The 25,388-nt window shown below is 44.2% G+C and overlaps 2 protein-coding genes across 7 annotated transcripts in view; one reads left to right on the top strand and one right to left on the bottom strand.

Annotated features, from left to right (window-relative positions):
• Positions 1–1,244: 1,244 nt before the first annotated feature.
• Positions 1,245–20,472, bottom strand: DRAM2 (DNA damage regulated autophagy modulator 2). Of its 5 annotated transcripts, none has more exons than XM_084866282.1 (12): positions 20,356–20,472; positions 18,995–19,116; positions 17,800–17,851; positions 13,801–13,904; positions 12,601–12,745; positions 9,165–9,232; positions 8,219–8,358; positions 5,327–5,504; positions 4,665–4,747; positions 3,564–3,656; positions 2,144–3,048; positions 1,245–2,101 (listed from the first exon to the last, which is right to left on the bottom strand). In XM_084866282.1, the coding sequence occupies exons 5-11, from the start codon at positions 12,729–12,731 to the stop codon at positions 2,941–2,943; spliced, it is 801 nt and encodes a 266-aa protein (XP_084722408.1). In that variant the 5' UTR covers positions 12,732–12,745; positions 13,801–13,904; positions 17,800–17,851; positions 18,995–19,116; positions 20,356–20,472; the 3' UTR covers positions 1,245–2,101; positions 2,144–2,940. The 5 variants fall into 5 exon arrangements, with proteins under 5 accessions (XP_084722408.1, XP_084722409.1, XP_084722410.1 ...); XM_084866283.1 differs by having other exon boundaries at positions 1,245–2,075; positions 2,514–3,048; XM_084866284.1 differs by having other exon boundaries at positions 18,995–19,113; positions 20,356–20,457.
• A 50-nt stretch (positions 20,473–20,522) lies between these two features.
• The window catches only part of CEPT1 (choline/ethanolamine phosphotransferase 1), a 30,242-nt gene continuing 25,376 nt past the window's right edge, over positions 20,523–25,388 (top strand). The window contains exon 1 of one of the 2 annotated variants that reach the window (XM_084866248.1): positions 20,523–20,620. The gene's annotated coding sequence lies outside the window, so the exon portion shown is untranslated. The remainder of the gene's footprint in view (positions 20,621–25,388) is intronic. The other variant, XM_084866249.1, reaches the window with a different exon arrangement.

The following is a 25,388-nucleotide window of genomic DNA, read 5'->3' as shown; positions in this document are numbered from 1 at the left end:
CCTGAAACTCAATTATAAAATGGAAGGCCATTTGATTTTGCCTTCAAAACTCATATATTGGATTTTAATTTGCACTTTTCTCCTCAAATTTTTTTTCTTATTGAATTTATTGGGTGACATTGGTCAATATCAGTTTTATACTTTCAAATGCCTTATCTTCAAGTTTATTGGTCCTTTTTTCTATGTGTAACTGTCATATCCAACTGTAGAATTTTTTCTTCTTTTTCAAAGTTCTCATGTCTGTTGAAAGTCCCCATCTTTTGATGCAAGTTTTCTACCCTTTTTACTAGATCCGTCAGCACTTTTATCATGGTTAACTACATTTGGTAATTGTAGCAGCTAGGAAATCTCTGAGTTTGCTTTCATTGACTGTTCCTCTATGGATCAAATTTTCCTGCTTCCTTGCACGTCTTCTAATTTCTTACTCAACGCTGGATATTTTTTTATAAAAGAAGAGTAATTGTGAAAACAAATGTTATCTCCAGAAAAGGGCTGCCGTTCCTTTTTCACATCCCTAGAGTGGAGGCTGAGTTATTGGATCTATAGTTTTCTAAAAGTAAAAGAATTAAAACACCATCAAACTAATATTTTTGTTTTAAAATAATTTCTTTAATGTGCTATGTGTATCTCTAAGCCTGATAATCTAGTATGACATACAAGTCTACATTCTTCTCTGTGCCATCTTATCCACACATAACTTATAATTTTATTAACTTTGATTCTATCAATTTTCCCCTCACCATACTGTGATCTCCATAACTGAATTATAGTTTCCTTGATATAGAACAATCAGGACTGGATGTTGTATCCCATGTGTGGTTGCACTATGATTTGCAGAGATATAATAAAAATTATACTTTGTACCCATATTTTTTTCACATACCAATCAATCAGTTTATTGAAATGTCTCCCCTTTTCACTGCTGCTTGATATACATAAACAGTATTTTATTCTTAGTCCAGAAGTCTTTAGAAATATTATTTAGTCCCACTCTAGCAACTTATTCATGATCAAGCTCTGTTTCCACCATGTAACCATTTCCCCTTAAATTGCTTTCTTTTACACTTTAAATTTGTTCTCACCATCTTTTATTCTGGCAGTAGACCCATTTCTTCTAAAAAGATAAAGCTTGTTAATCTTCTTCAAGCATTCTTTTGCAAACCAGTTTGTCAGTGTCATCTTCCAGGTGAGCGTTTTCTCCTTCCAAATTTTATTTGGAATCTGTAAATCATTCTTTTTTTAAAAAAAATATATTTTTATTGAGTTCAGAAAGGAAGGGAGAGGGAACACGAGATAGAAACATCAATGATGAAAGAGAATCATTGATTGGCTGCCTCCTGCATGACTCACAATGAGGATCGAGTCTGCAACCTGGGCATATGCCCTGACCGGGAATCGAACCAGGACTAGAACTGGGACCTCCTGGTTCATAGGTCAACCCTCAACCACTGAGCTATGCGGGCTGGGCTATAATTCATTCTTTATCTACATAGCTAGAAATTTTGGTATAAGCTGTCCGATCACGTGCCATGACCACAGAGATGTATCACAATTATTTTATACCTAGTTTTTTCAAGTTGCTGTTTGTTCTTTAGAATCTGACTTCTACAAACATCACATCCCAGTAAAAAGGTTCAATATTTGCCTACTCAAGGCTACTTTTACAAGTAATTATAATTTGCTATAAAGAAAAATCTAAAAAGTTCTTGACTGTAGTTTAAGGTAACTATTATTAATGATATCTGCTGTTATTCACAAAGTTCTCAGACTCATGAATGAACACTAACCTTTGTTTTATGCAGAACATGATTGGAGTAAATTTAACTACAGCTGCTTCCCAGTTTTGATTAAAATCTCCTGTCAGAGACTAAGTTTCATGAAATGATAACCATGTATGACAGACCAGTTAGCATAATATCTGGCCTTGTGGCAGGAATCAATCCAATACCACTACCATCTCTCGTGCAAAACTAAGCACCGACAGTCCATGAATTCAGGTCTGCTTCCCTTCATTGGTGAATTCCAGGGGAAAAAAATTTTTTTAAAGACTATAAGAAATGTATTAGCCTTTTGCACTCCGCTGTCCCCTCTCAGGGGACATCTGAATTCTAGCATATCACTCGGATGTCCCCTCTCAGGGGACATTGCAGTTTATTAGTGATTACGGGGAATTGAGTTATTTCAACGCAACTTTTTGAGACAGGCGTCAAACCACTTATTACTGTCAAACATGCACTAATCAGCCTGCAATGCATATTGGGGAGTGTTTCAAAACTTATCATACTGTACAAAATTATAAACAATAAAATACTGGTTTTTTTTGCAAATATACATTCCTCGATGTCACCCAATTCTTATAAGTCCAATATCATTATAATACGTTACTTGGTTCCAAAATTATACTAAATAATACGAGGGTCTGTAAATGCACGTTTCCGCCGCAAAGTAGCGTCGAGAGTAGCTGGTAGCCAATGTCCAGAATGGTTCGGAGTGCAAAGGGTTAGTATTACCACAAAACCCAATTTGAAAGGAGCTGCTGAGCAATGCTGATTACTTGGTGTCCTGGGAAATGTCTTGCATAAGTGCTCCAAACAAAACATGCTTTTCAATAATTTCTAAAACGTGAAATGCTGGATTCTGCAGATGGCTCAGTGCACTTGTGGTGTTTCACTTAAAGTAGGGGAGAAAAACCTAGTGCTATCGTCCTTTGGTTTTATTTCCTGGAATAAAAAAAGTATAGGCAGAATGGTTTTACATGATCCTCTTGAAGATATCCCTTGAAATAATTTAGAAAATGGCTTACTTCATGATTCTTGGTTATCAGGACCCATCAATGTCAGCCTTGATTAATTGGTGGAAAATTTCAGAGCAGTAGTAACTTATGAATGTTTTCCCAATCCCTGAGAATCATAATCATCGAATAAATATTTCATCTTTTCATCATACATCTCTGGAAAGTAGGTGTGTTTGCTCGTTGTTAATAGGACAAGGAATAGTGTCATAGAGGGTTAATCCATGTAAATTGGTTTCCACCCGCAAAGAAATTTTCTGGAACAAAAAAAGAAAAATACTTACAGAAGTTTGCTCCTAATGACAGGTCACATCCTCAATATGTTCTGAGGAATATCTTTTGGGATTAGGAATATAAATCAATTATAATGAGTAAGAGGAATGAGACAGCTATTGAAATGCCAAAGATATTGGTAGTGTTGAGAGCTGAGAAGATCAAGTTTCTCTATTCAGATCTTCATTTTTCTTTCATTTCTATGAAGAATCAGTAAATCTAAATGTTAAGGATGGCCAACGTTCATGGAGGCAGAGTGGATGAAAATTCTGTCAAAGAATTTCTCAATGTGATTGTTTTGCAACCCGATTTCAAAACTGAATCTTGCCAGTAATACATGACTTGCGCAAACACAGAAACAATCCTGTGAAAAGTTCCTCTTCTGCCATCACTGCTTAGGAAGTTCATTTCGAAAGGTTAGAGACTAGCCTTCAGAAAGTTCTCGTACCCCATGTGAAAGGAAGTCTGACCACAGAAATCTAATCCTATGTCTCCTTACCTGAAAATCACGGATATAAGTCAGGAAAAAACCAAAGAAGGAACATGACATCGACCATTCTGCCGCGGTAGTGATCATGTGAAGCACATAGCCCTTGAGTGACAATGAAAAAAAAAAAGAAGAATTCTGTGAAATTTCGGACAAATGGTCTATAATTTCTGTCAAATAAAAAACCCATAATATTTATAAACCCTCACTTTTTTTTTTTTTTAACATATCTTGAGCATTCAAGGCAGGCATTGGAAAAGTCCTCTTAAATGATCTAGCTATCATCACGGTTTTATCTAGAACACATAAAGTTCCATTTGAATGACTAAGAGAGAACTTCTACTCGAATCAAGAAATTTTGGCCTTTCCCAAAACCAAAGATTCATAAAACAAACAAACACCCTTAAGTAAACAATGCTCATGATAAACTTAGTGCTATTTTAAAGCTTTAAGTAGTTTATGGATTATACTTCAGAAAATCTAGCAAATTATTTTATTCATTCATTTCCATAAACATGTCCTAATAAGACTGATGCTTGGTAAAAAAATTTAAAGTAAAATGCCACTGAGAGGTTTGTGAAAAGAGATGAACTCATGTTATCTATTTAGTATATCTCCCTCCTCCTTTTTTCTCGGGATCAAAGTTGCTATCTCTATACAGGTACCCACTATATTTGAATCCAAATGCAGAGTCCATAATAATATACTTCCAGGCAACAAAAGGTGGGCAAAGACATGTTTTCAATTCAGAAAACAAGTATTCTAATAATAAAAGCTCTCAGCTGGGTACACTGCATACTGTATCCTGATTGTGAGGAGTCCATTTCTGAGAAAACTCTTTGCTATCACAATTTCCTTCATATCTTGAAAATGCCCACAGACCACAGGTGACAGGAGAATACGGAGGATGCTACATAAACCCTTTCATATATTGAAAATAACCTTAATAACTGATTAAGCAGAATGTGCATTTAAAGAGACATTTCTTTAAATGCAACTTAATAACTAATTCTTCTACTGAAAATGTTTTCTCATTAGTGATGAAATGAAAAACACGCTATCAAAATAGTCATCTTTAATACAAAACTATGTTTTTTAAGACTACATTCTTACTTTATCCTCGGGGTTCCAGTGGAGCTTCTGTACTATATCTGAGCCAAAATGGCCACTGTACAGGAGTGAGGAGCAAGTCAGCACTATGAGGAAGGCCGGTCAAGGAAGATTCTCAGAGAGGAGCTGTAAGTTTAAATTAGATTCAAAACCAACATGGCGGGGGTGGGGGCGTGAGAGAGGGGTGGGGGGTTGAGGACAAATATGTGATACCTTAATCAATAAAGAAATTAATTTAAAAAAAACAACAACAACATGGCTTTAAAGGTCCAAGAGGATCACACATATATGCGTTTCCAAGGTCTAAACCCATCTTCTTAAAGACTTCCTGGTACACATGCCCAGAGTGCACTATGACGTGGCTCGCATCGTCAACCCCCTTTGTTAGTAACTGGGCACTTCTATCACCAGCTTCTGCTCCATCATTAACTCATCATAACATCTCTGAAGTGAGCATGATTACTCTAAACATTATCTTTGTTCCCAGTTCAGTTACTGAGTTCCTGTGTAAGATTTGAATTACATGTTTCAAATCCTAGAATTTGGGGTTACTGTTCCAAGAACCTCACTGTCCACAGGACTGCTGACAGTATGCCAACAGTGGTCACTTAGATTCTGTTATTCAATTCCCTCTGAGAGCAGCCACATCTTAGAGCAAAGGATACTGCTAAACGCGCTCACTGCGCACCAGATGACCAGCAGCAGTCTGACCCAGAAGACCTGCTTGCCGTGGATTTTGGGCTGCATCAGGTAGGAAAGGGCGGTCTGGACAAACATATACAACGAGCCCATACCGAAGGTGAGAACAGCTCCACATATATGGACGGCAAAAAAGGCTGTTTTCTGAGAGGCAGAAAGAAGAAAATAAAAGAGACTGAACACATATTGCCAATACAGTATTTAAGCCACAAGCCAGCAATGTCAATAGGACATTCACAGAGTAGAAAAGCCCTGCAGATTGTACAAATTACTTCCGGAGGCGATTTTCTTTCATAATGTTCAGCATAAACCTGTGGATTATAATAATTCAAATTCTATCACAGGCAGTAGGGATGGAATTACTTATCCATTTAATATGTTTGTTTATTTAGGTGCCTCTTCTATGTCAGCACTGTTTAGTACTCAGATATATTAGTAAAAAAAGAAAAAAAAGAAAAAAAATCTGGCCCTCACAGTTTACATTCAAGTGAAGCAGCGCAAACAATAAATAATAAACTTTAGAAATGAGTACGCCCCCGACCAGGGATGGAGCCTGCAACCCAGGCATGTGCCCTGGCAAGGAACTGAACCGAACTGGCAGCAACCTTTTGGTGCAGGAGACAACACTCAACCGACTGAGCCACACCATCCAGGGCTACCTTCCTCTTCTTACCAGTATCTCTTACATTTTACTTTTTACTGTAATACACTCTGCCTAAAACATGATGACAATAGCTCTCTAAGAATTCTACAGTCAAAAGTCTCCCTTTACACCAGTCTGTTTTTCTGAACTGATGCTGTGCTTCACCTGGTCGAGGAAGTGCAATGCTTGGCACAGAGGGTCTGACGGAGGGAGCAGACAGGCCAGGCCTGGTGCCCACATTTCCCAATCAGGCGCTAATGCACAAACACAGAGGCCAATGTTCTAGGCTGAAGATGTAGAAAGTTTCTAGAATAAAGAAATAAAATATAACAACTTATTTGCCAAAGTCATTGGTTTTCGTTTGGAGAGTGAAAGGATGACTTCAATGTGGTTTTGGTGCTAAACCTGGCAATAAGTTATGTGCACTAAGAAGAGAAAAAATGTATTGTCATTACCACTTTGTATAACAAAGATAAAAACGACACTCAGCGCCCACAGAATGTAATACAAAATGGTAATATTTTCTTAGTTCATAATGAGGTGGATTTATATCTATATCTATGGCTTAAGGCTAAAAAACGATACACAAAAAATGAAATTAATTATTATAGGGCTAAGAACAGGAAAATAGATAAAATTTTCTCCTTAAAAATATTCTCACTATACTAATGAAGCTAAATACAGACCCAGCCGGATCAGTGCCCCAGTGGTCAGTACACAGTCCTATCAACAAAATCCTGTGAACTAAAAAGCAAAAATAAAGAATGGAGCACATTCTATTTCTAATTAGAATAGAAGTATATTAAACTGGTTTGTGGTGTTTCGTTGGGGTAGCTCTAGGAAATGAACATAGATTTCTGCCTACTTCTCTCTTCCAAATTTCCCTGAGGATAAACTTTACCTAGAGAGAAAGTTGGCACTGAGTACACTTACCACATGTTTTGCTGGTTAATGATTAACACTACAGGCCCAGTGCATGAATCCGTGCACCGGTGGGGTCCCTCAGCCTGGCCTGTGCCCTCTCGCAATCTGGGACCCCCTTGGGGGATGTCGGACTGTCAGTTTCAGCCCGCTCCCCCCAAGCCAGGCTGACAGCCCCCGAAAGCGGCAGTCCGACATCCCTCAAGGGTATAGTAATTCGCAAAGTGGCAGGTGGCCGGGGACGAGCCTGAGCCTGGGCCAGCACTGGAGGTAATACCCCAACCGACTGGGAATTGAACCAGCAACGGAGATATATGCCCTGATTGACCTTTCAGTGTAGGAATGACGCTCCTACCAAATTGAGCTACAATGTGTGCATTTGTCTGACTAGCTATTAAATGTCTAACTAGGTTATCAAATGTCTAAATGGAAAGTTTAAAGGCTGTAGAGAGATTAATCAAAAGGCACCACAGGCCCAGGATACAACTGGTAGTACCAAAGCCTTATCTGAAAGAAATGTGGGGAGTTTGCAAACGTTTGGTGACAGCTGACTGGTACTTTAACGTTAAGAATTCCTGAGAGCCCTGACTGGTTTGGCTCAGTGGATAGAGCATTGGCCTGAGGACTGAAGGTTCCCGGGTTCAATTCCGGTCAAGGGCATGTACCTTGGTTGCGGACACATCTCCACTGGGAGGTGTGCAGGAGGCAGCTGATCAATGTTTCTCTCTCATTGATGTTTCCAACTCTTTCCCTCTCCCTTCCTCTCTGTAAAAAAAATCAATAAAATATATTTTTTAAAAATTCCTGAGAAAACGCTGAAAGAGCTACAGACCCTTCCTCTGCCTCCTCACCTAAGGGCTGGGCACCTAGGAGTGCATGTGATCAATGGGAGCATCTAAACAAGAATGCCAAAGAAGAAAATGAGTGTAATTTGTCAGGCATATTTTTTAAAAAGTTTAAATCTGTAATTCTCACTTATAATTTATATCAATTCTCTCTGGTCTTGGCGTAATCTCCAATTAAGTAGTGATAAAGAGTCTAGTAAGTAAAATCCTATAGATCCTTAAAATGACAGGATAATTTCTATTTAGTCAACAGATTAATGAGAACGAAATTTTCTAACTGTAAATGCAGCTGTTTCTAAGAGGGTCAAATGATTTCAAAGCAGTGGATTGTATTATGTGAACAAGGGCAAAGAAACGACAGCAGCATGTAACTGGGTGCGCCAGGTGTTCCTGGTCACGTGTACATTCAAGTACCTCGGAGAAATACCTGTGTTGGTTAGAACACAAACCTGGAAATTTGCCACCAGAGAAAGTCCTAAGCAACTCAGCAATCCAAGTACGAGGCCAGCCTTGTTTAACCTGGAGATGTATCTCCCTTCGGGATTCAGAGCCTGAACTTGCTTATAACGCACATAGATGGTAGCAATGCCTGAGAGAGAGAAAACCCAAAAAACAGGTCGAAAATAACTGAGAAATAAAGTTGCCAATAAAGAGTTCGCGGAGGTCACTGCTATCCAGAATCAGAGATCTTCCTTTATTTCTTATTAGTCAAGAAAGGGCTAAATCAGACTTTCCCTTGCAAAAACATTGCCAAAGAACACGAAAGTACAGAAAACACAGCAGAGCTATGCTTTTGTAGATATGTGCTTGAAAACTCGAGTCATACGCTGAAACATTTACTTGACTTTAATTTTTGACTTTCTATGAAAGAATGCAAATAGTTGCAATTGTGGAAAAAGCAATTCTTTAGCAAACCATTAATAAAAATTTGGTTAAAAAAAATTAATAGGAATGTAAAATACCGTAGAACTTCTTTTGGCATTAGAGTATTGTTCAAAAATCAAACCATGCTATCCTCAAACTTCGAAATTACTTACCCTGAAGGCATGTGGTAGGTGTTAGTTGCAGTGTGTTGACAGCTCTTGTCCTCACTGGTTGCTTAAGAGATCCACTTAAGGCCTCAAGGAATATTTGGCAATACTTTACAACTTATATTTGAATGAGTAGTTTAAAAGCTCTGTAAGTTTTTTCAAAGATTTATTTCCATAACTCAACATTTCTAGAAATTGTTTTTCTTTTAAAAGGAACATATCTATGTTCAATAATTTAGTGATAACATTCCCTTAAGTATAGTAACTAAAAAAGTAAAACAAGTAATACAGTATTGTCTAAAGAAGAAAGGGGTGATTTGGCTGCTATTTTTTTTTTTATCATTAAGACATTTTCATTACTTACATAAAACTGCAGCGAAATTTAACATTGCCCCAAACAGGCACTTTTCTGGAGCGACGGTACCAGTGTCACTGAAAGAAAAAAAAAAATGGTGTGTATTTCTACCACTAAATTTACACGTGTATTTCTTCTAAGGGATAAGAAACAACAGGGGTTACTTCAAGTCCTTTATCTTCTCATAAATCTATGGGTTCGACTCTTATAATTACATAAGGACATGACAATTTGAGCTCACGATATTTGTTTAGTTCACTTTTTATCATATCACTTAAATTACTTTTTCACATACTAGAAATCAATGTAAATTAATTAAAAAGCATGGTAAGAATGTTGTTACTGACTTTTATCACTCAAGGAGTATGATCATTTGTCTCTGAATATTCTCTAATATCAAAGATCCTTTCAAAAGTCTTTTGTTATTGTTCTTTAAAAAAAAAAAAAAAGTACATGCTTATAGATTTCAGAGAGGAAGGGAGAGGGAGAGAGAGATAGAAACATCAATCAGCCGCCTCCTGCATGCCCCCTACTGGGAAATGAGCCTGCAATCTGGGCATATGCCCTGACCGGGAATCAAAGCCTGGCTTCCTAGTTCATAGCTTAACACTCAACTACTGAGCCACACTGGCTGGGTTGTTATTGCTTTTGATTCTGCCTATAACTCAATTTACAGCTAATCATTTCATGATTAATCAAAAAAAAATCTTTATCAAGAATCTACCCTCTGCCAGACAGCATGTTAGGACAGGAATATGGTGTAAGTAAAGGAGACAAAGCCGTTGGCTTCCTGGAGCTTCCATTCCAGGCCAGTTTTGAGCCCCCACCTCCCTATGGCTGTGACCAACCCTCTGGCAGAATGCTGACTCACAGCATTCCGTCCACACCTCTGTCACAACCAGCTGCAATGCACTGCAATGCCCGCCGTTCAGGGCAGAGTGGTGTACACAGATCCAGGTGAACTGCCACCAGGTAATACTGTGGAACCTTGGGTGTGTTCTGTTGTCTGCAAAATGGAGCTATTACCCTCTTCCCGGCCTCACCGGATGGCCGTGAGGAACTGAAAGTGCATGTGAAATACCTACCAGAGTAGCAGGCACAGAGGAGATCCATTAAATGTTACTTCCTCTCTCCTCCCTCTAACTACTTGTAAAAATTAAAGAGACACGCTCTTTGGTCTCGAATTGAAGTACGTAGAAAAGAGACTAAAGATCTCAACTAAGACAATGTAATGGGAATAAAAAAGGAATGGAGCCTGGCCAGTGTGGCTCAGTGGTTGAGTAACAACCCATGAACCAGGAAGTTAGGGTTTGTTTCAGGTCAGAGCACATGCCCTGGTTGTGGGCTCAATCCCCAATGGGGGGCGTGCAAGAGGCAGCCGATTGATGATTCTTTCTCATCATTGAAGTTTCTATCTCTCCCTTTTGATTCCTCTTTGAAATCAGTAAAATTATATTTTTTAAAAAGTACTATTCTAAAAAAAAAAAGAGAGAGAAAGGAATGGAGAGTCATTTCTGGGAGAGCATCTGGATTGCGTTAATGAAAAGTACATTGGAAGGCCTGCTCCTTCCTACAACAAAACGCATCTTCAGAAACAAAAGCCTCTGTCCTCTCTGATCAAGTCCAGGGAGTGGGGATCATGTATTGTTGTTGCTGTTGTTCCTTCTACTTTCAAGTTTTCAAGAATGATGTGTGCGTATTATCCTTATCATCAGGAAAAATACACACAATTGTAAGCCGAGTTCCAAATGGTGCTCTTGCTCCGGATGGCCCCAAAAGTCACCCAAAGCTTCCGGGTCCAAGCCGCCGGCTGCGCGGGCTCCTTCCCTGGCTCTGGAACACGTGACACAGACTGGCCTCCCAATGCAAACAGCCCTGCCCCCGCCCGGGCTGCACAGCCCTCCACCCCGGCGGCTGCCCACGCTTGTGATTACACACCATTAAAAAGTGCTCATAACATTATGAACAGAAAGGATCCAGCTTAACAATCATGTTTTAGATATAAGGAAAGGAGCTTAAGAGTTTAAATATGTTATCATGCTGGGGAAAGACCCCAGGGCAGTGATACAAAGTTCACTGGGAGAAAAAGAAAGACAGAAGGGCAGGGGCAGGAAAGGAAGTGTCCAGGGGACTCTGGGTCAGGAAATCACATGCTGTTCCATCAGGGAACTGAAACTGAGAGAGCACTCCAGGGACCTCTAGACTATTAAAGCTCTTTCAAATGAAAGCGGACAAGTCCTCGAAGGGTCCTAAAAACGCTGAGGGACCCTCGTGAATCTTTTCTGTGTGTCTCCTGAAGTTACTACGGTGTGAACTGGCTTCTTAAACTTTTCGACCTCACGGACCACCAGTGGGCCGCAGACACGGGTTGGCAACCGCTGCCTTCAACCACACGCGCCCCTAGCAGAGCAGTAAACATTGGTGATGATCAGATTCCTAGAACTGGAACCTTAAATAAAAAATATCTTTTTGTTTTGTAAATCTTCCCCAAGATTGATATTCTTTGTATCATACCATTTATATATATATAAAAAAATACATTTAGCCTTTCAGTTTATCATCCTTTAAAAGGTTACTTTTTCAGAAGGTAAACAAATAAATAAAACAACTCCAACACCGAACGCGCCAAACTCTGAAAGGCAATCCACCAGCCCATTCACCGCGTGTGTGGAGGCAGGAACTCAAGGGAGGTTAGAAGAGGGAGGCCAACTTTGTGTTTTTATAATCACTTTGATATTGTTTAAAATGTGTTAGAACAAGCACACGTTACCTTTATAATTGAAAAGAAGGGTTATGGACATACAAAAAATTGAGTACTTCATTAGCAATTTTGAAATTTCAAAAATATTTGCGATAAATGTTGATACTTAATGTGTCAGAAAGATGTAGGCAACATGTCCTAAGAAGGAAGGGCGTGGCCTCCAGAGTCAAACCGTCCAGTGAAACTGGTTCTCGGTTCCGTCATTAACTGCCTTGTGCCTCTGACAGGAACCTAACCTTCCGGGACGGACCCCCTTTCCTCTCGTGGGGGTCGCAGTCAAAGGGTGGCTGTAAGGACCCACTTATCTAAGACTGAAGAATACTTAGGACATTACCTTGCACGTAAGTAAATCAACAAATGTTTGTCATTACTATGATCTTTCAATATTATTATTGTTGTCTTCAGCATTTTTATTTTAAGGTTAGAGTAACTCCAATTCTATCTCCCGGGACGATTTCGAATACTGGTTTGGAGGACAAAGCACTGAAGTATCACAAATGAATCTTAGCCCTCTGCCCCCACATTTCTCCAGCACGGAGGAGGAGCCAAGAACCCTTCCCTGTCATGTTCCTCCTGTAGTTGCAAAGCAAACGTAACATTTGAATTTCAAAATGCTGACGTTACCACTTGGCTTCGATGCTAAAATATGAATGAGAAGTAACCTATAGAATACATTTCACTGACCTGATATAAGGCAAAGCAGGGTCCACATGGTGCAGAACGATGGCAGTGATGTACGAAAATATGAAAGCAGCAGCCGTCCAAATGACCAGGGCTGAGGGCAGGAAACTGAGGCCTTGCTGAAACCACCACATCGCAGACGGGTCTTCTGAAGCAGAACACAAGTCCGACAAGATTATTCACACAAATCACATCTTTTCTGCTTACGCTGTCCACTCCCTCAACCTTGGACTTAGCACCCTGAGCTGGTCCCCTTCTGAAACCACCCCCTCACCACCTAACACCCGCTCTCCCTGGACTTCTCAGTAAATGAAGCGAAGAGTCACCCACTCGCCAAGTCCAGACTCCTTTCCCTCCCATCTCTCCACACAACATCAAGTACCAAGTGCCGTTTATCCCACCTCCGAAATTTCCTTAAAATCTAGGTCTTCTCTCCATCTGCACTGCCACTGCCCCACCGAAACCACCCTCATTTCTCGGCCAGCTTGTTATTATAACCTACTAAATGGTCCTCCTCTGGACTGGCCCACAACCAATCTAGACTCCACCCTAAGCCAGAGTGACCTTCTCATTCTCCAATACCAATCCGACCACCTTCTCCTCCCACAGAGTCTCTCAGGTCACCCCCGATGCCCTTATAAACACCTCCTCCTCCTCAGCACGGTCTGGGAGGCCCCTGTACTGTCTGGTCTCTACTCACTTTTTGTATTCCTCTCTGGCTACTCTCTTTGCTCCCACTTTCTTGCTCGTCACCTTCACCATCATTACAAAAGCAAACACAGTGTTGACTCTGAGTCGGCAATGTTACTAAGCACTTCACAGTAATACATGACCTCACTGACTCCTCACAACAGACATAGAGGTTACGAGAACTGCCTGAGGTCATGGGGAGGCAGAGACAGGAGTCAAACTCAGGCAGTTCCGTCCTGCCACCCGTCGCTGTGCTATGGGCCACAGCAAACTGCTTCCGGATCTTTGAATGTGGCAAGCTCTCTTGGGCCCCTCAGACCTTCCTGCACATGGTACTGTCTGGATAAGTAGACTGCAGTGCCCTCCCCGCTCCCTCCCGCTACCGCCAGTCAGCACCTACTCATCCATCTCCAAGCCTGGACTGCGGTCCTTCAGTGAGTGTCCTGCCTTGTTCCCAACAGCACCTCTTACCCCCTCCCCCCACCCCCACCCCACTCCCCACAGGACACTCACGCCACTTATCTGGTGCTTGCTGGTTTGGTTTTATCTTCCTCACTCAGCTTTAGGTTCTGGGAGAGCAGGAACCAACTGTTCTGTCCACCATTATATTCCAGCTCCTACATGAGGGGGGGAAAGAGAACCTAAACACACAAAGCCCACACATCACCACTTTCTCCCTTCCATTCCAGACAGAGGATGCTGGGAAATAACGAGTCAGTGATGTGAATCAGCAAACATGACGGTCTCTTCATGCATTTACTTTTAAATAATAAATATATAAGTACTTCCAAATGGTAAGAAATTACTCATATGTGTGTGAAAATAACTGCATGTCTGGAGGAGTAGCTTCTCAGAGTTTAATGGGCTGAAACTAAGCATTTCCCAGGAACTTTGCAAAAACTACAACTCTTCTCTCCACCCGTCTTCTGATGGGCTCAGCTCTCTCATCTTGAACTTTCCAAATAATGAAATCTCAGCTATTTTTGACTCATACTTGTCACTTACTCTGTCATCTGACTTATTGCTAAATGCGTGTATGTAAATCTCGCCGAGTAAGTTTCTTTTCCTTTGTTCTTAAAGCCATCATTATAGACTTGAGCAATTTCCTGTCTGAATTACCATACTCTTCTTTCCTGTCCTTTTCCATTGTCAGTCCTTACCACTCCACCAATTTTCTTCATCATGACAAATCCTCCCTAAATTCCGCAGCGTAAGTTTCTGGGACAATAATTCTCAATTTCTATAAATTTTGAGCTACATGCCGGGACCGGTTTGGCTCAATGGTTAGAGCGTCGGCTTGGGGACTGAAAGGTCCCGGGTTCGATTCCGGTCAAGGGCATGTACCTTGGTTGCGGGCATATCCCCAGTGGGGGGTGTGCAAGAGGCAGCTGATCGATGACTCTCTCTCATTGATGTTTCTAACTATCTCTCTCCCTTCCTCTCTGTATATATAAAATCAATAAAATATATTAAAAAATTTTTTTTTGAGCTACAGTACTTCTAAAACCTTTCATTTTTCTCCTTCCATCTCTTTAAATGTTATTTGAATTTGTTTCCGATCATCGCAATCTAAAATCCTTAGGAGTCCGGCACCATATGTGCTGGGTCTGCCATCCCCTGCACAGGGGGTTTATGGTTTTTGAGGAAGAGCTCGCCTGGGAGTGTCCTCAAGGCTGAGATGAGGGTGCCCCATGGACCGCAGTAGAATGTTCTTCAGCTTTCCAGGTGTGTCTCCTGCTAGGCGCTCTGACACAGAACCAACCCAGGCCACCATAATGTCTTGGCTTCAGGCTTGTCAGTGCAGGTAGGGATGTCCGTTTGAATCCTGACTCTGGGCGAGGCGGGCCCGGTGGTCTGATACAGCCAGCAGAGTGGGCAGAGCAGGAGCCGTGAGCCCTGCTACAAAAGGTCACCAGGCAGAAAGCCCTGCAGATCCAGCTACAGGCAGAACTGGGAGGACAAGTACTGCAGGTGGACCTCGCCCCCAGGTGGCCTTAGACCCCCCCCCCTCCCCCGACCTTTCATATCGCAGGTCATGGTCAGACCCTCCCCTGACATGGCATTCCCCTGGAGGAGGAACGGGGCTGGAGACAGGCCTCCTAGGGCTCCCAGACAAACCCTTGGCAGGACCACTCCCATCAGCATTGAGCCTTCAAGACAACAAGGTTCTGACCCGCATCAAATCATCTTAGGAACAAAGCCCCAGGCCCGCTGGCCAAAGAGACGAAAGAGAATATCTAGGCCTCAGCTGTGTATCCGCTCCAGGCTCAGAAAGTATCAAGGCCAGGCAGGGCAACAAGGACCAGGGCTGACATCAGGAGCAGCTGTGATGGATGACTAACGCCCCTGCCCCGGGGCTGGCCCAACAGTGCAGACCACAACCCCCAGGAGACACACCTGGAAAGCTGAAGAACATTCTACTGCGGTCCTCCCCTGAGACCTCTGGAGAAAAGCCCTAAGACAAAGGACCAGCAGGCCCGTGCTCGCGGGCTCGCTCTCTCTCTCTCTCCCCCTCCCTCTCTCCCTCTCTCTCTCTCTCTAAAACTTTCCCCTCTCCTTCCCCCAGGAGTGTTTCCTCTGCCTTTCTGTCTCCTAAGCTCCAAGGACCTGCCTTTCCCTCTGTAACCAGTTTCCAGAGTTCGAGCCTCTCACTGCTTCCCCGGCTCACGCTGTCGGCCTGAGCCTTTCCAAATAAACTTCACTTGTGTTTGCGTTGCTTGGCTCTGAATTCCTTTCTCAGCTGCACTCGAGAACCAGGGTCTGACACCTGGTGCTGCTCCCTGTTACAGTTTCTGTTCTCCATGAGCAGTCTGTTCTGGTACCTTCACTTCCACCACCTGGAGCTGCGTGAGAACAGCGTTTCTAGGTGACCTCCCTCTGTCAAGGTCTTTTTCCTCCCTTCACTGAGCTTGTGAAGATTTTTGAGGGTTCTCGCTAAATTTGGGGGGAGGGGCTTGTCCAAGGCCATGAGTTGTACAATTTCAAGTAGAAACATTTTACTTTTTATGGAAAAGTCATCCCTTGAGACACAGGTGCCATTGACGTGAGTAAACTCAGGTACTGCCACGTGAATGGCGCCTCCAGAAGTTGTACCCCCTGGGAGGTCAGAGGGAAATGACTTTCTCTCTCTGCTTTGGGGGGGTAAAGGGGGCCGAGGGGAGGAGCCTATCACCCTCCCCCAGCTGTGCTTCATTTCTGATCAGCCAAACGCCCCCAAAGGAGACGCACTGCTAGTTCACTGCTCCGGTCTCAGCTCTGTCTTTGACTTTTTGGCCCCGAGGATCTCCCTTTCTTTCCTGTAAGACCTGCTACGCATCTAAAGGGCTAATATATAATTTATTCCGCATTTAGGTGTTAGGGCAACATGGATTTTCAAAACACTTTGTCCAGCCATTACTAGAAGGATAGCCTCCTCCTCATTTGATCCCTTTAGTATGTCCAAATCCTTCCTAGTCTTCAACATCCAGCTCAAAAGCCGTTTTCCACCCACAACCCCTCCCCTAATCCCTTTGCACCTGAAATAAGCGCCCGGGGCCTCAGAGGACTCTGAGCATTTGCACCTGTCTTACCGCTCCCTCTCCTCCACAGCAGGAAAACGTAGGAGGGTGCTTTAAGTGGATAAAACACTTAATGGGGACGCCACTTCTCTATCTACGCACAGCAGAGGGCGTTGCTCAATAAATATTTTATGAATGAACAAACAGCCCAAACCAAATTCTCTCAAACCCCAAAAAGGTTCGTAATTTTTCTGTTTCAGTAAACAGTATTATCATTTTGCCAGATTATACAGATTTCCAAGACCTCAAAGTAACCTCAAAGCTATTTATTCTACCTCCAGTCATTTGCAACCATTCTTCCTACCAGTTCTCAGGTCAGAGCTTCAACTCTCTCTCTGTAACTACATTCTTCCTTCCCCTCCATCCATATTATATGCACTGCCAAATTAACATTCCTACAACAGTCTTTTGTCCAAACACTTGTCTTTATAAGATTGTACAAACTTGGACAAGCTTCCTTAACTTCTCTGAACCAGTTCTTCCTTTGAGAAATGGTGTAATATTATTGGCAAAGGCTGCACTGTCCAACACAGTAATTAGTAACCACAGGTGGTTATTTAAAATTTCAACTGACTAAAATAAAAATTTTAATTTCAGTTCCTCAGTCACATGAATGACATTTCAAGTACTCAAAAGCCACACGTGTCTACTGTATAGGACATATAGGACAGTGAAAATAGTACATTTCCATTCTTGTGGAAAAGTTCTATTGGACTGTGCTAGAATGTTATTACGGGACTGCTCTGACATAGCACAAGTAAAGAACTTAACACACTGTGAACATAAACAGCAGCTTATAGAATGAACTGTTAAATGTTCTAAAATAATACTTGCTTCACAGAGGTTTATTGAAGAATTAAATGAGATAATAGATGTAATAGGTGATATGGATAATATACTGTCAGAGGGGTCAATAAAAGTTTGTTCCTCTTTTAGAATATAAAAGACGAATTACCTGTTTTAGTATCAGTCTTCACATCTGCCCAAACCTGCCCCTTTTGAAGATTCTGAAAACCACAAAGAAAATCAGAGATTGGTAAACCCACATGATTTAAAACACATACAATTTCTAGTCAATGCACCAATATTGTTCATGGGCAGAACGCTATGCTATAGGATTATTAATATGTTATTTTCCCTATAGAGTTGATACTTGTGTGTTTCATGATGTTGTACCATCTAGAAATAAGTATTTTAAGTCTAAGATATCAATTCTCTGTTCCTTTTTTATATTAGACACCTTTCACTGACCTCAGAAAGGATAAAAGAAAATACAAAAACAGTAAGTTTCCTCTACAGGATATACAAAAATGCAAAAAAGAATCATAGCTTATTAAGCAAGATAAAGCACTATTTTTTTGTGATGCAATGGAAAGAATGCAGCTGTGTTATCAGAATTACCTAAGCGCAAATCTTAGCTTTGTAATGTTGCAGCTGTATAATTTCAGGCAAGTTATTTAGCTTCTCTGAGTTACAGTATTCTGACTTGTAAAGTAGCAATCTCAAAGGTTTTTTCTTTAGAGTTGAACCCAGTAAACATAAATATAATAATGACAATTTTATACAACCATAACTAGCCACAAGGATGGGAAATGACAACACTTAATTCTTTGAATACGAGAGTCATCTTGGATTCGTATGTCCTTAGGTTTTGAGAGTTCCAGTTGTTTCCACTGACAATTTAGAGAAGTAGGGCTTGAAATGGTTGCCCAGTTTGCTGACAACAGAAATGTCAGCGCACCGATTAGGGAAGATAAGTATTGCCCTTGTATTTTCACACTGAAAACTGGAAGCATGGCTGCCAACCAAGCAGAATAAGAATTTTAATGGTTAAGAATTTAAGAAACCTGCTCAGCCAGTGTGGCTCACTGGTTGAGTGTCCACCTATGAATCAGGTCACGGTTCAATTCACGGTCAGGGAACATGCCCGGGTGGTGGGGTCAGTGTGGGGTGTGCAGGAGGCAGCCAACCAATGATTCTCTCCCATCATTGATGTTTCTATCTCTTTCCCTCTTCCTTCCTCTCTGAAATCAATAAAAATATATTTTAAAAAAGAATTTAAGAAATCTTTTAAAATCCTCCAAAATATGCAGGAATAACAACCTTCACGTGGCACGATGAGTTTAAGAAAATGTTCTTGCATCTCTCACCTATGTTCTCTGCTTTCTTTGGTGATCCATGGATTAGAACTGCAGCTACAATTTTCATAAATGTTGAAATGCCACTGGTAATAAGATGAATTTCTTATGCTGTCTCCTTTAAGTGGTGACTGCTGAGAAACGATAAGAAAATTCTACTTTTATTTTCATAAACCTTTTTTTTAAAAAATCTTCCCTAAGGATATTTTTTTCCATTGATTTTAGAAAGAGTGGGAGAAAGGTGAAAAGAAAGAAATATTGACGTGAGAGAAACACATTGACTGGTTGCCTCCTGCACGGGCTTGGTTGGGAAGGAGCCTGCAACCAAGGGACATGCCCTTGCCGGGACTCGAACCCGGGAACCCTTTGGTCTTCAGGACGAAGCTCCATCCACTGAGCCAATCTGGCTAGGGCAAGAAAGAAAATTCTAGATGTTCCAAGTGAAGACAGAAAGCCCTGGAGATACACAGACCCACCAGGTCCAAAGCATAATAGAAAAATGATTATTTTTCTAAACTCTACGTTGGACTTCTGACACATGAAATATCCTTGTAATGGTGTTCAATCCTAGAGTCGATCACGCAACTTTTAAAATAAGTTGGATCAAACATCACTGGTAATTGGGGGGAGAATCGGATGCATTGCAAATGACAGCACTGCCTCTGGGGGATCTGGGAAAGAAACCATGTGTGCTTTGCACACGTACCTTACAGGAAAGCGGTGCCGTGGATACAAAGCCTTGCCATTTACCTGTCAGTGCTGGGCTCACTCCCCCACCCCCCAGGATAGAATTGCGGGCAGCAGCCCCGATGCCCGAGCTGCGCGTCCGCACAGCGGCCTCCACAGATCTCCATTTCACCCCGTCCCCGGGCCGACACCCCCCTGTCCAGGAACCGGAGCCCCGGAGGGACGACGGGAACGCAGACTCCACCGGCTTTCCGTGGGACCGGGGCAAACGATCCCGTGGCCGCCGGAAACACACGAACCGGGGAGCTGCCCCGCCAGACCGCCGCCTTCCCGGGCGCGGGCGCTTGGATGCGGACCAGGGCTCGGCTGGCCCGGCGCCCGGAGAGGATGCGGGAGGCGGGGCCGGCCCGGCGCGGGGCAGCGGGCACAGGGGGGAGGAGGGAAAAGGTGGGGAGACCTAGGACCGGGCCGGAAAGGTGGGGCGCGGAGGCCTGAGCCCCGGCCCGCACGCACCCCCAGAGCCCCCCTCCGCGGCCCCCGCCAGCCCCGCGCGCGTCCCTCAGAGCCGTTCTCCGAGGCCCCCCGACCCGGCCCCCGACCCGGCCGCCACGAGGGCCCCCGCTCCCGCCGCGCGGCCTCTGACAGACACACACCCCCGGGGCCGCCCGCACCCCCTTCCCGCCTACCTCGCCGGCGGAGCCCGCGGAGGCGGCCTGCGGGGCCCGGCGCCTGCGGGCAGGACGGAGACGGGGCGGGCCCCGCGCCGCGCGCGCCCGCGCCTCCAGACCCCGCCTCCAGGCCCCGCCCCCGGGCGCGCTCCCGCCGCCGCCGCCGCCGCCGCTCCTTTACGGCCGTCGCGAAAGTGTCGTGAACGCGCTGCCGCCCATCAGAGTCACCCGGTCGGCTGGAGTCGGAGTTATCAATACTCGGGGTGTGCCTGCCGGGGTCCGGGTAAGGCTGCGGCGCCCGGGCTCGGCGAGACACGGTCCGGGCGGGGAGGAGGTGCTGGGGGGACACGGCTCTCCAAGGCGGTGGAGGGAGGGGTACGGTGTGCTGGGTGGGGCGTGGGAATGGAGCGGAGGGTGGACCCGCGCGAGGCGGGCGCCGTCCTTCCCCCCGCGGGGTGGCCTCGCGCGCGGCGATGTGGGGAGGGCGGGGGGCGCTGCCCCGCTGGCCGCGGGCGGAGAGGTGCCCGCGCGGGAGCCCGGGGGCTGCTGGGGTTCGAGGGGTGGTGGTGGGGGGGGGTTGGGGAGTCGGAGTGGGAGAAATCGGGGAGCAGGGCTGGGCAGACCGGAGCCTGGGGGCGCTGCCCGCGCGGAGCCGACCTTGCCTGCCTGTCGGGTCCCCCCGAGCCGCGGTGCTGCGCCCGGCGCCGGGCGGGTTGCCTTCCCTTTGGAATGCGATCCCGGTGCTTCGTGGACGGGCCCCGCTCCTCGGGCAGCAACTTCTGCAGACGTGTCCGCGGGTCCTGGCCGCCCCGAGGCCGCCCGCCGGGTGCTGGCTCGCGGAGCCGGGCGGGAGGGGGCCCCCGGCTCCCGGGAACGCGGATGAATGGGACCTTCACGTCCGGCCGCCGTAACTTTCCTCCCGTTCGGTGCCCGGCGCGTTGGCCTTTCTGCATCCTTTGGATCGGCTGTATAGTTTTGCTCGGAAGTCACCGTTCATGAATGAATGCATAGTAAGGTCGTAGGCAAAGCCTGAGCGATCTCTCCACCGCATGAGCGTCTCGTCTTGTAGGTGGACAGAAACTGTCCCGTCCCCGGGCGAAAACGAGCAGGAATGTGCTCGGTGACCGCACCAGTCAGGCTGTGGGCAGGACCTTTCCAGCTTTTCTACTGGAGAACCCTGATCGTCCTCATAAAATTCCAGATAGAGGGAGGGGGGCTCTAAAGCGTGTTGCTGCCTGTGGGGTCTGTGCTGAGAAACATTAGCCAAGCCCCTTCCTTGTGCAGTCTTTCCGATCCTTCCAGGTGGAAAAGCGAGTTAGAGAAATCTGCCTCTTGGACGAACCCGCTCAATAGAGTATTACTGGATATTTACAGCGATCGTCTTATAAATTTATTCTCCTTCCTCGCCCACAACCGGTCTCTCTTAAAGTCGGCATTATAAACACCAGTAAGTGTTCGATACATAACTCTAAACTTTTTACAGCCCCAATTACATTTTATTGCATTGTCGATGTGTTTTCTAGGCAGCAGTGGACTCCTTTGAGCCCGCGAAAAGTGCTGGTGATGTTCTTTCTGAGGGTCATGCCGTGCTGTGGTTTCTAAGGGAATAAGAAGATCATCTATAAAATGCTAGGTTGTTGCTTCTTCCCCCCACCCCCACCTTCCCCACCCCCCTCCTCGGAGGGAGTTGTTCCTGGTTTTAAGGAATGCAAGATTTCACTTCAGCAAAACAGTAGATGTAAATTGTATCACACAGTACTGTTTCTGCTTCCAAGGCTACTGAAAAGGCTTTTGTTTTTGCTGGCTTGTTTTGTGTATCACTTGTTAAATAATGCTGAATGTAATCCACTGATCTTGTTGGCTCTCTCTGTCTCTCTTTCACTTGCTTTTTTAATCTGCTCTGCCTCCCCAATCGTGCTGGCCATGAGAATTTTCCTTCAGGAGCGCCATGAAGGCTGTGTAGTCACCAGTATCTGTGAGAGGTTGTACTAGTAAACATATTGCTGAATCAGTGCAGCTCAAAACTTGGCACACCTAGGCCTGGGAGCTGGGAATTCTAGAATCTCCCACTGCAGGTTGGGTATTGTGTAAGCTTCCCTTACGCTCTGCTGAGCAATGGAGATTCCTTTTTTCGTGTGATCCGTGTCCGATGCTCCCCGGCGCTGAGCACAGGAGTGATGCAGGCTGCGTGCCATTGTCCTCAGTTGCTCTAAGCACAGTTGTTTTGCATCTTAGGTTTAAGTTCCACAACTTGTAATTTTAGTGAAGGTATTCATTAAATATCTCAGATTGTATTTTTGTACCTTTGATGGGTTTTCCCCATTGATTTTGAGAGAGTGGAAAGGAAGGAGGGAGACAGAGACAGAGAGAGAGAGAGAGAGAGAGAGAGAGAGAGAGAACACACAGATATGAGAGAGATACATCAATTGGTTGCCTCGCATGCATCCCAGCCTGGGTGGGAAGGAATCTGCAACCCAGAAATTGAATCCACCACCCTTCAGTGCATGGACTGGTGCTCTAACCACTGAGCACACCAGTCAGGGCCCTTTGTTGGACTTTTCACATAAAAATATGCATGCCTGCCCAAAGAAAACTTTCTGTTAGCTCATCCGGGCCCCCTCCTCTGGACTCCCACAACAGTTTGTTTCCTCGGCTGTTTGGGCATGGATGGCATATTTCAATCTTTCTATTTCCTCAAGGTCTAGAACCACTAAGTGATCATTAAATACTAGATGAATCACATTTGCTCATTGTTCCACAAACGAGAACTAATTGCCTACTTAACGTTAGCTATGCTATGAGATTCTTGGGGGAAGAAAAACAAGGTTGCATAGATATGGCCCCACACTCCAGGTGCTCACAGGCCTGGTGGGGAAAGACCAAAACACCATCACTGCCACCAATAACAATAACCAAAAGAAGCTTACAGTGTGGTAAGTGCTATGAAAGGTTATAGCAGAGGAGGGGACTGTGCTAATTAGAAGTGGAAAGGGCCGAAACCGGTTTGGCTCAGTGGTAGAGCGTCGGTCTGTGGACTGAAAGGTCCCAGGTTCGATTCTGGTCAGGGGCATGTACGTTGGTTGCGGGCACATCCCCAGTAGGGGGTGTGCAAGAGGCAGCTGGTTGATGGTTCTCTCTCATCGTCGTTTCTAGCTCTCTATCTCTCTCCCTTCCTCTCTGTAAAAAATCAATAAAATATATATTAAAAAAAAAAGAAGTGGAAAGGTTGCGATAGCTATCAATAGGCCTGTGATCAGTGTTATTCAGGGGGTGGGAAATTTTTACTTTAAAAATTTACTTTTACTATTACAATTTATGAAAACACTAGAGGCCCATTGCATGAAGATTTGTGCAATGGGCCTTCCTTTCCCTGGCTGCCGGCACCAGTTTTCCTCCGCTCCAATCACAGCGGAGAAGCCAAGCCTCTTCAGTCTTCAGTCTTCGTGCTGCTTCTGCATATGCAAATTAACCCACCATCTTTGTTGGGTTAATTTGCATACACACCCCTGATTGGATGGTGGTTGTTGCAGAGGTACAGTCAATTTGCATGTTTCTCTTTTATTAGTGTAGATTTCCTCAGTTAACAAATGGACTGTGCTACAAAATTACAGGTTTCTTTAAAAGCTCCTGGATGGCTTTCTATAACATCAGAATGAAAACTCTGTGCTGTGGACCATAATCCTCTGCACTGTCTGGCTTTTCAAACTTCATTGTATTCCACTCTTTTGGGGTGGGGGGTGTTGTTATTGAGATATTGTTAACATATAACATTAGATTAATGACATATTAAAATATGACATAACTATATAACATTATATTAACATGATGTGAGTTTCTAGCGTGCAGCATACTGAGTTTACTTATGTGTATGTTGGAAAGTGATCGCCACAGTAACTCTTTGATTTGGTTTACGGCTGCCCAGCCATACTGATCTCAAAGGTGCCTGTATGAGATAAGTTTTTTCTTGCCCCAGGGCCGGTTCCTTTTCTGTGGATGGTTTCTGCTGCTCTTGGATTTGGTATCTTCTGTATTTGGTATCTGTGCTGCCTCTTCCCAGAGTTCAGCCACCTTATTCACTCCGCGCACCTCACTCCACTGCTTTCCGGCTCCACACTTTGTTTTTGTCATAGCACCTATCACAGTGTGTCATCTTACTTGCTTGTTTACCTGTTTTTAGTTCTTTTCCCGTTGGATGTGAGAGCTGGGACTGTGTGTGTGTTTTGTTTACGAATCTTCGTGCCTCGGGCTTCTAGTTTTCTCATAAAAACTTACGACTGGTAACTAGGTTTCTCTAGCCAGTGACAATCTTAATTTTTTTCTTGGTCACTTTTTTCTTTTTTAGTTCCTTGTAGTGTGGCAAGAGAATATTTTCTTTTCATCCTTTGGCCATAGACCTGGCGTAGGCAAAAACCCCAAGTGGCCGAATAATTTTTGTAATATTTGTGCCTCTTTTTCATATCTCCATCCCACGCCCTTTTCCCCTTTCTCTCCATATAGTCTGATCTTCCTACCGTAGTCATCTACCCTGTCCTGCCCCCTTGAAATATGAAATTTGCTGAAATTCATAAGCTCCTGTTTTTTCCTGAGATGAGTTTCCCGTCAATAGCCCCTGCGTTTCGGGTGTGATGGAGGGAGGTGGGACTGTGGCAGTGACTGCAGCCCCTGTGGTGGTCTGGACATGTTAAAAGCATAGCATGTCAGGGGCCACGCGTATCTGAATGTGTTTGCAATCTTGTTGCTAACAGCTTCATGGAGACAACCTTGCCAAATTGAAATGTTCAAAAATTTTTGCCCCCCCCCCCCCGCCCCTGGGTAAATTAGACAGTGGCTAGGCCTAGAAAGGTTTGTCAAAATGTAGATTTTTTTCTTTTCCAAGAGAGAAGTAGAGGGTTAAAAATAAAAAAATCTAGGTCAGCAAGGGAAAACACCCAGAAGGAAAAGTATCAGTTTATCATACGGTCCTGCCAAAGGCTCAAACTTAAAACCATCAGGATCGGTTGCTTGTAGCTGTCAGTGCCAAAAGTGAGCCAGCACCCTCACTGTGTTACCTT

The sequence above is a fragment of the Pipistrellus hanaki genome, assembly GCF_964339955.1.
Source record: "Pipistrellus hanaki genome assembly, chromosome: 18".
Lineage (NCBI taxonomy): Eukaryota > Metazoa > Chordata > Mammalia > Chiroptera > Vespertilionidae > Pipistrellus > Pipistrellus hanaki.
This window is presented reverse-complemented; position numbering and strand designations above follow the sequence as displayed.

Excerpts from the sequence above, each read along its gene's own strand:
- DRAM2 (XM_084866282.1), bottom strand. The coding sequence starts at position 12,731 with ATGTGGTGGTTTCAGCAAGGCCTCAGTTTCCTGCCCTCAGCCCTGGTC. Across the intron at positions 5,505-8,218 it reads CTCTGGTGGCAAATTTCCAG|AAAACAGCCTTTTTTGCCGT; the intron begins GTTTGTGTTCTA and ends TCTGCCTCTCAG. Across the intron at positions 4,748-5,326 it reads CGCAGTGAGCGCGTTTAGCA|TGCTGACTTGCTCCTCACTC; the intron begins GTATCCTTTGCT and ends CCTTCCTCATAG.